Source organism: Schistocerca americana, chromosome 2 (genome assembly GCF_021461395.2).
Source record: "Schistocerca americana isolate TAMUIC-IGC-003095 chromosome 2, iqSchAmer2.1, whole genome shotgun sequence".
Classification (NCBI taxonomy): Eukaryota; Metazoa; Arthropoda; class Insecta; order Orthoptera; family Acrididae; genus Schistocerca; species Schistocerca americana.
This window is the reverse complement of record NC_060120.1, coordinates 1022890114-1022903759: the sequence shown is the minus strand read 5'-3', so window position 1 is coordinate 1022903759 and position 13646 is coordinate 1022890114. Positions and strand designations below refer to the sequence as shown.

At 42.4% G+C, this 13646-nt stretch overlaps 1 protein-coding gene across 1 annotated transcript in view; it reads left to right on the top strand.

Moving 5' to 3' along the window:
* The window catches only part of LOC124595652 (dehydrogenase/reductase SDR family member 11-like), a 75543-nt gene extending 65028 nt beyond the window's left edge, over positions 1–10515 (top strand). The window contains exon 6 of the mRNA XM_047134493.1: positions 10192–10515. Within this exon, the coding sequence (XP_046990449.1) occupies positions 10192–10233 (42 nt within the window). The 3' untranslated portion in view covers positions 10234–10515. The remainder of the gene's footprint in view (positions 1–10191) is intronic.
* Positions 10516–13646: the final 3131 nt, after the last annotated feature.

The window sequence follows — 13646 nt, the reverse complement described above, 5'->3', positions numbered from 1 at the left end:
AAGGAGGGGATCCGAAAGCCAATCAATCCCTGTCATTCCACCAGAACAGAGGTACACGGCACATGTTGTCTGTCGTTCAACCCTGCCTAGATGATCAATACCGCAGTTCGATCGCGTCCGCATTGTTGCTTTGTGCCAAGAAGGGCTCTCCAGGCGTTTCGGACATGGGGGACATACAGAGAGACAGGAACAGTAGATGATATACCTCGCTCACGCCGCCCAAGGACTACTACTGCAGTGGATGACCGCTACCGACGGATTTTGGCTCGGAGGAACTCTGACAGCGACGCCACCATGCTGAATAATTCTTTTCGTGCAGCCACAGGACGTCGTGTTACGACTCAAACTGTGCGCGATAGGCTTCACGATGCGCAACTTCACTCCCGACGTCCATGGTGAGGTCCACCTTTGCAACCACGACACCATGCAGCGCGGTACAGATGGGCCCAACAACATGCCGAATAGACCGTTCAGGATTGGCATCACCTTCTCTTCACCGATGAGTCTCCCATATGACTTCAAACAGACAGTCGTCATAGACGTTTTTGGAGGCAACCCGGTCAGGCTGAACGCCTTAGACACACGAGTGAAGCAAGGTGGAGGTTCCCTACTGTTTTAGGGTGGCATTATGTGGGGCCGGCGTACGCCGCTGCTGGTCATGGAAGGCGCCGTAACGGCTGTACGATACGTGAAAGCCATCCTCCGACCGTTAGTGCAACCATATCGGCAGCATATTGGTGAGGCATTCGTCTTCATGGGCGACAATTCGCTCCCCCATCGTGCACATCTTGTGATTGACTTCTTTCAGGGTAACGCCATCGCTCGACTAGAGTGGCCAGCATGTTCTCCAGACATGAACCCTATCGAACATGCCTAGGATAAATTGAAAAGGGCTGTTTATGGGCGACGTTACCCACCAACCACTCTGAGGGATCTACGCCGGATCGCCGTTGAGGAGTGGGACAATCTGGACCAATAGTGCCTTGATGAACTTGTGAATAGTATGCCACGAGGAATATAAGTAAGAGGACGTGCTATAGGTATTTAAGGTACCGGTGTGTACAGCAATGTGTGGTTTTCATGAGCAATAAAAAGGGCGGGAACGATTTTTATGTTGATCTCTATTCCAATTTTCTGTACAGTTTCCGGAACTCTCGGAACCGAAGTGATGCAAAACTTGTTTTGATGTGTGTAGATTCATTGTGTTAATGATGGTATCTGCAGTTAACTATAACTAACGTACATAAAAAATAGACATATTATTTTATTCCCATTATCTCCTTAAGCTGATCCTAAGACCCCAGGTTCGCTACGTCAAATTGTTCAGTAGAGCATCCTCTATGTCCTGATAAATTTTTGCACGCTCTTCCTGAAACTCCCTGTAGGTAGGCCTACATAATTAAATTTGTACGGAACCCTTGGCGCGTGAGTCCTGCTTGCCCTTACTTGGATTTTTTTTTGTAGACTCTTGTCCGTCTGGAGCTCCCACTTGTGTCACTTTCATCTCTGGCCAAACATTACATGTACCATAAATGCGGACGAAACCGGTTATAACGACCACACACGTTTCCCTTGTAAGTAGGATTTCAAGGGTTATTTAGCGTCTATGTTCAGGCGTTTGCCAGTTAGTTCTGGTCTTGCAGCATCTCCCGAACGCTCTACAATGGGTCAAGCAAACCTGTCACTTAATATGGAAAGGCTTTTTTTTTTAGTTACCGCTACCAGTCACAAATTTTGTCAACCACTGTATTACTTATTTATTTAGCGACATGTTTCGAGGGTTAAACCTCACCTTGAGGCTAAATGGCACTGCAAAAACAACTTTACAATAAGGTCATACTGACACTACATAGTCTTTTCGTAAATGCTCTGGACATCTTTGTTCTTCTGGCGTGGCGGTCTCGTGATGCGTTGCGGTGTATCCATTTCCGTGGCTCTCTTAGTGATAATTTGTGAACAGTGACCAACATAGCAGTAACTTAGGAACACGATCACAAGCAGTTCTGCAGTGCAGTGATGTTTTACTGCAGCTCGAAACCTAGCGTGGATTTTAGTAAGAGATGCCTTTAATAGCTGCCACAATGAAACTCTGCCTCTAAAACTGAGAGAAAATTGATAGAGTCGTAAGTAAAGAACAACCACGGCAAGGGACAAACAACACCTTCACTGCGCAACAGCAATGTTAATATTACCGATGACAGGGCCACTAAGGTGACTTTATTTCACAGTTTTCCGAGATTCCATCACCAAAGAAGACGAAGTAAATGTTCTAGAATTCAAATGAAGAATAACTTAGAAGTACACTACTGGCCATTAAAATTGCTACACCACGAAGATAACGTGCTACAGACGCGAAATTTAACCGACAGGAAGAAGATGCGGTGATATGCGAATAATTAGCTTCTCAGAGCATTTACACAAGGTTGGCGCCGGTGGCGACACCTACAACGTGCTGACATGAGGAAAGTTTCTCATACACAAACAGCAGGTCATCGGCGTTGCCTGCTGAAACGTTGTTGTGATGCCTCGAGTAAGGAGGAGAAATGCGTACCATCATGTTTCCGACTTTGATAAAGGTCGGATTGTAGCCTATAGCGATTGCGGTTTATCGTATCGCGACATTGCTGCTCGCGTTGGTCGAGATCCAATGACTGTTAACAGAATATGGAATCGGTGGGTTCAGGAGGGTATTACGGAACGCCGTGCTGGATCCCAATGGCCTCGTATCACGAGTAGTCTAGATGACAGGCATCTTATCCGCATGGCTGTAACGGATCGTGCAGCCACGTCTAGATCCCTGAGTCAGCACATGGGGACGTCTGCAAGACAACAACCATCTGCACAAACAGTTCGACGATGTTTGCAGCAGCATGGACTATCAGCTCTGAGACCATGGTTGAGGTTACCCTTGACGCTGCATCACAGACAGGAGCGCCCGCGATGGTGTACTCAACGACGAATCTGGGTGCACGAATGGCAAAACGTCATTTTTTTGATGAATCCAGGTTCTGTTTACAGCATCATGATGGTCGCATCCGTGTTTGGCGACATCGCGGGACACGCACATTGGAAACGTGTATTGTCATCGCCATACTGGCGTATCACCTGGCGTGATGGTATGGGGTGCCATTGGTTACACGTCTCGGTCACCTCTTGTTCGCATTGACGGCACTTTGAACAGTGGACGTTACATTTCAGATGTGTTACGACCCGTGGCTCTACCCTACATTCGATCCCTGCGAAACCCTACATTTCAGCAGGATAATGCACGACCGCATGTTGCAGGTCTTGCATGGGCCTTTCTGGATACAGAAAATGTTCGACTGCTGCCCTGGCCAACACATTCACCAGATCTCTCACCAATTGAAAACGTTGGTCAATGGTGGCCGAGCAACTGGCTCGTCACAATACGCCAGTCACTACTCTTGATTAACTGTGGTATCGTGTTGAAGCTGCATGGGCAGCTGTATCTGTACACTCCATCCAAGCTCTGTTTGACTCAATGCCCAGGCGTATCAAGGCCGTTATTACGGCCAGAGGTGGTTGTTCTGGGTACTGATTTTTCAGGATGTATGCACCCAAATTGCGTGAAAATGTAATCACATGTCAGTTCTAGTATAATATATTTGTCCAATGAATACCCGTTTATCATCTTCATTTCTTCTTGGTGTAGCAATTTTTGTGGCCAGTAGTGTAGATACCTTCAGCATGGTGTATCAGCTTAAATCAATCAAGGAAAGACGTTCGGTCTGAATTTTGTATCAGGCAGGTTGCTGTCAGAATATACTGATACAATAGCTCCATATTTAGCAATCAAAGACAACCGCTCGCTCGACTAAAGATCCCTACTTGAAGTCTGAAAACCTGTACAGATCACACCAATACTCAAGAAAGAAAATAGGAGTAACCAGCTGAATTACAGATACATATCACTAACGTCGATTTATAGTAGGGGTTTGGAACACATACTGTTTTCGATCATTGTGAATTACCTCCAAGAAAACGATTTATTGACTAAACAGATGTAGAAGTTAATTCCTGCATACCCTCGAGTAATGTGGTAGTACCCTTGTTGTGCATTAGTGACCTAACAGGCTATATTAATTCTAAGCTCAAACTTTTAGCAGATACTGCAGTTACCTATATTGCAGTACTTCTACAATAAAAGGATTTATTGACAATAACTCGTTTTCTTGGAGGAATACTTCATTATAGATAACTGCATCGTCTGCGAAAAGGGTGAGGCTACAATTTGTATTGTCTGCTATGACACTGATACACAACGTAACAGCACGTAACGCAACACATTACTCGCGGGCTCGCAGGGAGTAAATTAAACATCTGTTGATGACCCTCCATACAATATAAAATAAGGCGTACTCCCTACCAAGAAATATCCCAGATAATATCGTTCTTGTGAAACAAGACTAGTTCTCATTCACACGAAGCAGTGAGTGCTATCGGCAGTGTACGGAAGTTAATTCCATATTTCTATATGTCCAGAAAGCTTTTGACACCGTCCCTCACAAGCAGCTTAAAATCAAAGTGAGTACCTGTGGAGTATCGTCTCAGTTATGAGACTGGATTCGTGATTCCTGTCAGAAAGGTCACACGGTTCGCAGTAATTGCTGGGAAGTCACCAAGAAAAACAGAAGTGAAATCTGGCTTTCTCCAAGGCAGTGTTATAGGTCCTCTGCTGTTTCTAATCTGTATGAACCATTTAGGAGGAAATCTGAGAAGCCCTCTTAGATTGTTTTCAGATAATGCTGCCATTTTCTATCTTGTAAAGTGATCAGAACCAATTGCAGAATGATTTAGGTATCTGTATGACGCGAAAAATGGCAGTTAAATCTAGATAATGAGAAAATGGAAGTCATCCACATGAGCACTAAAAGGAATCTGCTAAATTTCGGTTATGCGATAATTAACACAGATCTAAAGTTTGTGAATTCTATTAAATACTTATGGATTACAGTTACGAATAATTTCAATTGGAGCTATCACACACACTATGGGATGAATAGTAGCCGATTGAAAATGACTTACAAGTTCGTGGCGCCCTCCATCGGAAATGCTGGAATTCAGTATGGTGTTGGCCCACCCTTAGCCTTGATGACAGCTTCCAATCTCACAGGCATACGTTCAATCAGGCGCTGGAAGGTTTCTTGCGGAAAGGTAGCCCATTCTTCACGGACTGCTGCACCAAGGAGAGGTATCGATGTCGGTCGGTGAGGCCTGGCACAAAGTCAGCGTTCCAAAACGTCCCAAAGATGTGCTACAGGATTCAGGTCAGGATTCGTGCAGGCCAGTCCATTACAGGGATGTTATTCTCGTGTAACTACTCTGTCAAAGGCCGTGCATTATGAACTGGTGCTTGATCGTGCTGAAAGATGCAGTCGCCAGCCCCGAATTGCTCTTCAACAGTGAGAGGCAAGAAGATGCTCAAAACATCAGTGTAGGCTTGTACTGTGATAGTGCAAAGCAAAGCAACAAGGTGTGCAAGCCCCCTCCATGAGAAGTACGACCACACCATAACACCACGGCCTCTGAATTTTGCTGTTGGCACTACGCACGCTGGCAGATGACGTTTACCGGACATTCGCCTTACTCACACTCTGCCATCGGATCGCCACATTGTGTGCCGTGATTCGTCACTCCACACAACGTGTTTCCACTGTTCAGTCGTCCAATGTTTACGCTCCATACACCAAGCGAGGTGTCCTTAGGCATTTACCCGCGTGATGTGTGGCTTTTGAGCATCCGCTCGACCATGAAATTCAAGTTTTCTCAACTTCCGCCAAACTGTCACAGTACTTGCAGTGGATCCTGAGGCAGTCTGGAATTCTCGTGTGATGGTCTGGATAGATGTCTGCCTATCACACATTACGACCCTCTTCAAATGTCGGCGGCCTCTGTCAGACAACAGACGAGGTCGACCTGTACGCTTTTGTGCTGTACGTGTCCCTTCACGTTTCCACTTCACTATCACATCGGAAACAGTGGACCTAGGGATGTTTAGGAGTGTGGAGAACTCGCGTACAGACGTATGATACAAGTGTCACTGAAGCATCTGACCACGTTCGAAGTCTGAGTTCCGCGGACCATTCTGCTCTCTCACGATGACTACTGAGGTCGCTGATATAGAGTACCTGGCAGTACATGGCAGCACTATGCACCTAATATGAAAAAAGCATGTTTTTGGGACTTTCCGGATACTTTTGATCCCATAGTGTAGATAATGTTCCAAGGAAAGCTAACCAAAGACTCCGATTTATTGACAGGACACTTAGAAGATGCAATAGGTCTACTGAAGAGATTGCCTACCCTATTCTTGTCCTTCCTCTTTTGGAGCACAGCCGCGCGGTGTGCGATCCGTATCAGATAAGATTGACGGGCAACATCGAAAAAGTTCAAAGAATGGCAACTCGTTTTGTATTATCGTGAAGGAGAGAGTGTCACGGATATGAGAAGCAAACTGTGGTGGCATTCATTAAAACAAGGACGTTTTTGTTGGGATAGGATCTTTTTACAAAATCTCAATCACCAACTTCCTCTTCAGAGTGTGAAAATATTTTGTGGCGTCCACCTGCATACGGAGAAATGGTCGTTGTAATAAGATAAGGCAAGTCAGAGCTTGCCCGGAAAGATTTAAGCGTTCGTTTTTCTCGCACGCATTCGAGAGTGGAACGATAGAGAGATATCTTGAAGATAATTCGATGAACCCTCTCATAATTTATGGTGTATTGCAGATTTATCATTTATATGTAAATTACGCCTCCCTAGTATTCAACCAATCAAACGAAGTATCCCATTTTGTTTACCATCGACTGAGTCTACAAGGTCGTTACATTTCATATCTTCGCAAATTGTTACGCCCAGATATGAGTTGACCGGTTCCATCAGTAACTCACTAATATTGTAGTCACCCATTACGTTTTTTCGTTTTGTGAAGCCCCAAATTTTACATTTGTGAACATTTAAATCAAGTTACCAATCTTTGTACGACTTTGAAATCTTATCAATATCCGACTGAATATTTGTGCAGCTGTTTTCAGACAGAACTTCATTACAGATAACAGCATTATCTGCGGGATGTGTGAGGTTACAATTAATACTGTCTGTTACGTCACTGGTATAAAACTTGAACAGTAAGGGTCCCAGTACATCACTCTGGCGCGTGCCGGAAGTAACTACTACATCCAAGATAAAATGAGGCCTCCTCCCTACCAATAAATCCCTAATCCACTCATTAATTTCTTCCGATAACACAAACGATCGCATTTTGGATAAAAAGAGTATATGTGGTACTGAGTCAAATGATTTTCGAAATCAGAGAAAACTTAATCTACCTCACTGCCTCGATCCACGGCTTTCAGTGTCTCGTACGTGATAAGGGCGAGTTCGGTTCCACTTCGTACGTTGTAAGAGTCACCCTGAGACACAGGGATCTCACAAGTGCTGAACACTTCATCCACTTCCTGATCGATTTTTCTTATAGTGGAGAATACACTTTTGCGTTGGATATTTGTCGTTGCCTCTACACCAGAACTATGACGTATTCCTTCAAAGCGTTAGGGGATATATTATAGTTGACACCCTGGCGTCAAATTTCTCGTAATATCAATTTATACTACAAAGACAAGTCATCGTTTTACTTTATAAACAAAAGTCTCGAAATGTGCTTGACAGTTAACTTAAAATTTTTACGCAATACCCTAATGAACATTCGACCGGTCTATAGGCTATATATTTTTCAACATTTAAATATAAGTGTAATATATATTTGGGAAAAGTTTTTACCAAAAATGAGAAACGTTTTTGATCGATTTACTTCAAATTTCACACGATACTCTAAAGAAGATTCAGACGGAGATATGTTACATATTTTTAATGTACATAATATATAAATATATATTTAATATAGAAAGGGGAAATGTTGGATGCAAAAATCCTGAAAAGTTGTTGACAGACTTACTACAAATTTCACGACAGTGATATAAATTCAGATGGGCATGTGCTATATGTCTTGTTGTAAACGACAATAACGACAATTTACAGGTTTTCTATTTCAACTGATTGCATGAAGAAAAATGCTGTGCTGTGTGCTACATTGATCGTGACCAGGCCAAATATCTCACGAAATAAGTATCAAACGAGAGAACTGCAAAGAACGAAACTTGTCTACCTTGAAGGGGGAAACAAGATGGCGCTATGGTTGGCCTGCTAGATGGCGCTGCCATAGGTCAAACGGATATAAACTGCGTTTTTTTAAAATAGGAACCCCCATTTTTTATTGCATATTCGTGTAGTACGTAAAGAAATATGAATGTTTTAGTTGGACTACTTTTTTCGCTTTGTGATAGATGGCGCTGTAATAGTCATAAACATATGGCTCACAATTTTATACGAACAGTTGGTAACAGGTAGGTTGTTTAAATTAAAATACAGAACGTAGGTACGTTTGACATTTTATTTCGGTTGTTCCAATGTGATACATGTACCTTTGTGAACTTATCATTTCTGAGAACGAATGCTGTTACAGCGTGATTATCTGTAAATACCACATTAATGCAATAAATACTCAAAATCATGTCCGTCAACCTCAATGCATTTGGCAATACGTGTAACGACATTCCTCTCAACAGCGAGTAGTTCGCCTTCCGTAATGTTCGCACATGCACTGACAACGCGCTGACGCACGTTGTCAGGCGTTGTCGGTGGATCACTATAGCAAATATCCTTCAACTTTCCCCACAGAAAGAAATCCGGGGACGTCATCCGGTGAACGTGCGGACCATGGTACGGTGCCTCGACGACCAATCCACCTGTCATGAAATATGCTATTCAATACCGCTTCAACCGCACGCGAGCTATGTGCCGGACATCCCTTATGCTGGAACTACATCGCCATTCTGTAATTCAGGGAAACATCTTGTAGTAACATCAGTAGAACATCACGTAGGAAATCAGCATACACTGCACCTTTTAGATTGCCATCGATAAAATGGGGGCCAATTATCCTTCCTCCCATAATGCCGCACCATGCATACCATACATTAATCCGCCAAGGTCGCTGATGTTCCACTTGTCGCAGCCATCGTGGATTTTCCGTTGCCCAATAGTGCATATTATGCCGGTTTACGTTACCGCTGTTGGTAAATGACGCTTCATCGCTAAATAGAACGCGTGCAAAAAATCTGTCATCGTCCCGTAATTTCTCTTGTTCCCAGTGGCAGAACTGTACACAACGTTCAAAGTCGTCGCCATACAATTCCTGGTGCATAGAAATATGGTACGGGTGCAATCGATGTTGATGTAGCAACCTCAACACCGACGTTTTTGAGATTCCCGATTCTCGCGCAATTTGTCTGCTACTGATGTACGGATTAGCCACGACAGCAGCTAAAACACCTACTTGGGCATCATCATTTGTTGCAGGTCGTCGTTGACGTTTCAACTGCGGTTGAACACTTCCGGTTTCCTTAAATAACGTAACTATCTGGCGAACGGTCCGGACACTTGGATGATGTCGTCCAGGATACCGAGCAGCATACATAGCACATACCAGTTGGGCATTTTGATCACGATAGCCATACATCAACACGATATCGACCTTTCCCGCAAGTGGTAAACAGTTCATTTTAACACGGGTAATGTATCACGAAGCAAATACCGTTCGCACTGGCGGAATGTTACGTGGTACCCCGTACTTATACGTTTGTGACTATTACAGCGCCATCTATCACAAAGCGATAAAAGTGGGCCAACTAAAACATTCATATTTCTTTACGTACTAGACAAATATGTAATAAAAATGGGGTTTTCTATTTAAAAAACGCAGTTGATATCCGTTTGACCTATGACTGCGCCATCTAGCGGGCCAACCATGGCGCCATCTGGTTTCCCCCTTCAAGCTAGACGAGTTTCGCTCTTTGTAGTTTTTTCGTTTGATGCTTATTTCGTGAGATATTTGGCCCGCTCACTATCAATGGACCACCCTGTATATATGTGTGTGTATGTGTGTGTGTGTGTCTGTGTGTGTGTGTGTGTGTGTGTGTGTGTGTGTGTGTTTGTTTGTTTCAGAAGTGATGGTCAGTAATTCATACATAGAAAGTACAGACCAATTTTTTGTAGAAATTACTTTGTTGATGATTGTTAGTAATATTTCAATTTATTTTGTTTTATTTGCAGGTCTATGAAATGCTGGTCATCCCGACTGCAAGTCCACTATAAAACGAACTCGCCTTCTCATCACCTCCTGCATAATACGTACATCAACCAGAAGATATGGTAAAACTGACGTGATAATTGTGTGGAATTTGCTTCGCGAAACAAAATGAGAAAGTGGGAGCAAAATATTGCTAGTAAATAAAACATGCCTAAGACAGTTCTCGTCTTGCACTTTGCACGTAATGAGACATTTGTAATAGAAGGGTCTCATGAAGAGATATCGATTAGTTGTTCTTTCGAGTTGTATCAAGCTCTCAAATAAAGACGGCATGTTGAAACCTCCTGTCTGCGTGTTATAAATTTAATAAACCACACTAAGTGTTCACGTGTGTGCACGTTCTTGTGCGTGATTGGTAGTTTACTGACGAGTGAACCAGTAACCGACTACTTATCAAAAAGTGATTCTAAATGCTAACTTAAATATTCTTTGTAGAACGTCAGTACTAACCCCTAAATAGCAGGCGCAAGTATGTATTGATTATTGTTGAGAATATTTTAGATCAAAAGATCGTCGACACGCGCGTATAACATTCTATTTAATTTCGTTTGCTACGTAATAAATGTGATTCCCATGTATGGATAACCATAAAAGTTATCGTTATAGCAAATGGTTACGATGGCGTTTTTTTAGATAAAAAAATATAAAAATACTCTTATGAATGTAAACATTTGCTATATGTTTATATGTCTGCGTTGAAGCTTCACCAACTGCAAACGACATCACGGTCTCAAGTCTGCAAAACATCAACAGATTGGCCAAATGATAATTTTTATTTGGACTGTAGCCACACTCACGGTAAATTTTTTGAATGATGCTGCCGTCATTTGGTTGCAATAATTTTTGTTTTATTGTTATACAATTTAAATTTCTGTGTTAGGACATTTTCAAGTACAAAAATGTATTTATACGTCAAAAGACATCAGACTTGCATGAAATAGCAAGTCCTTGTCGGAAAAGCATGTCTGGTAATGTAGGCCAGTTTTGTCATTAGTAAAAGTGAGACTATATCTAAAACTTCTAAATACAGCGCAAACTTTCATTTCTATACCCTGTAGGACAGCTGTTATATGAAACTGCTAAACAATAAACAGGTATATGTGACACTGTTGTGTCGCCCCCACTTCTATTCTGATCGAAGAGCTGCTCCACAGTGCTTTGTCAGTGGATCCTTGCGTGTCGCTGCAATCGATGCTCACCTCGGATGTCAGTGGCAACAGCAGTTCCGTATTCATTTCCGCGTTCCCACGCAATGATCCACTTTTCAGATCAGACGAACGTTAATTCGCAGTCCATGGACCTTCAGAAGTACGTCGGCCGGTGTGGTCGAGCGGTTCTAGGCACTTCAGTCTGGAACCGTGCGACCGCTACTCGCAGGTTCGAATCCTGCCTCGGGCATGGATGTGTGTGATGTCCTTAGGTTAGTTAGGTTGAAGTAGTTCTAACTTCTAGGGGACCGATGACCTCAGATGTTAGGTCCCATAGTGCTCAGAGCCATTTCTTCAGAAGTCCTGTCCTCCTTGGCAAAAGACTGTGGGGGCTGACGATGCTGTAGTTTGTCCCTTCATATCCCAAAGCAAGCAACCAACCAACCAAAGACTGTGGCATTTCCTTCTTTGCTATCTAGACAAATCACCAAATTTGTCCTTGGAAGCAGTATAAGAAATATGGACCTGCTCGTATAGCGTAATCCACAAGTTTCGTCTCAGTGCTCTTACCGTTCGGCCACAGGGTTGTTTATTTGTGTGCGCCGCATCCAGTATTTAGAAGTCGCGCATTATTTGTGACGTTTCGCGTAACATATTACACAGCTGCGTTACGTGAAAAGTCCTATGATTTACACTTCCTCAAGTGTGTAAAAAAAGTGTAAACAATGGAAACGTATCCTCAGAAAAATACTGTTAAACTAGAATTCGACAAGGACCTCGCTCGAGCGGTTAATACCTCTCAAAATTTACAAGTTTAACTACTTTCATGATATTAGAAAACGTTCGCACTTCCAGACTTGCACGCTTGGAGCGCCATTGCAGACTTGTATACGATACGTGTGTGATGTAATACCTGCTTAAGAAGAGATAAGCAGATAGTGTCTAAATTAATACTAACGGAACAGCCTACTATTTCAATCTCAGCTCTACGTTAATGTAAGAGCTAGTAATCTGTGAGTGGACTGGTATCTTTGAGTTAACTTTAACATCAGACTCTGTCTTAAAATCACAGTTAGTCTAGTCGAAGGCAACCTGATAGATTTGCGAGTTTTTAACATTACTGTAGAAGTTCTGAAGAAAGGAATAAAACTCAAATTGCTCAATTATAGAAAAGTTCTTGCAATTCGGAGTTAATTTTTGATAGATTTTTATCCGCTTCCTGTCCAAAATAGAATACGATCTATACAAATGGAAGTTAGAAAAACGAATACCACCAGTAATGAGTATTGGGGGCTATCAACCACACTTCGCAAACGTGCGGTAACTACCAGCATGCTTCACATGTAATGAAAAAGATCATATTGAACAACAGTGTCCCAGAAGAAAGTTTCGTCTTCAACTCGACCTAACTAAACGCACACCCTTGTTTGCCCACCTCGTGGTGGGAATGACCTATCAAAATTATGAAATTCGTTCTATAAATCTGCAACATGGGTATACAACAATGATACAATACGATATAATTGCTACAACAGAGCAGAATTATTTTTAACAAGAAGCAAGAATTTCAGTTTCTACAGTAGGTAAGTGATTGGAGTTACGCAGAACAACAGAATGCTTTGTTTTTTATAGAACAGAGCGTGACATAGACATAAAGAATTTCAGAAGAAGGCGAGATTACTTTAAATTGTAAGAGTAAACGCGTCCACAGTCTCTTTTTTCTTCCATTTTCACGAAATGAACAACTTCCCTTACGATTTAATTTTCTATTAAGATGACCTTTAATTTAAACAAAATATAAAAAATAGCATTTGATAAAAAATAAATTATCACATCAGACAATTTGTTAATCAATTATTTTCTGCCTTACTTCAGAAAAACTATGATTTTTAAGAAACAAGATGAAATAAAGCAGTCTTGTCACTTAACAAGAAGTACCCGTAATAAAATGGCACAGATGCTAGAACGAGACGGCAACTAGAGGTGAGCGAAAGGAAACGGAGGTAAAAGCCTCCTACCCGCTAAAAAAATAAAGAAATAAAAAGCACACCGCAGTGGATGAATGACCGTTGTTCTGATACTCCGGCCAGCCTGCGTGTGGTTTTTGGCGTTTTTTTAACGCTCTGCTTGGGAAATGCTGGGGTGGTTCCCAATCTCTGCCACAGAAAACACGACAACGAAACAGCTACAGTACGATAAGACAAGGAAAAAAAAACTTTTTGCACGATTTTCAGACGGTTGGCGTACGTTACTTTCGTCCTGGAAATTTC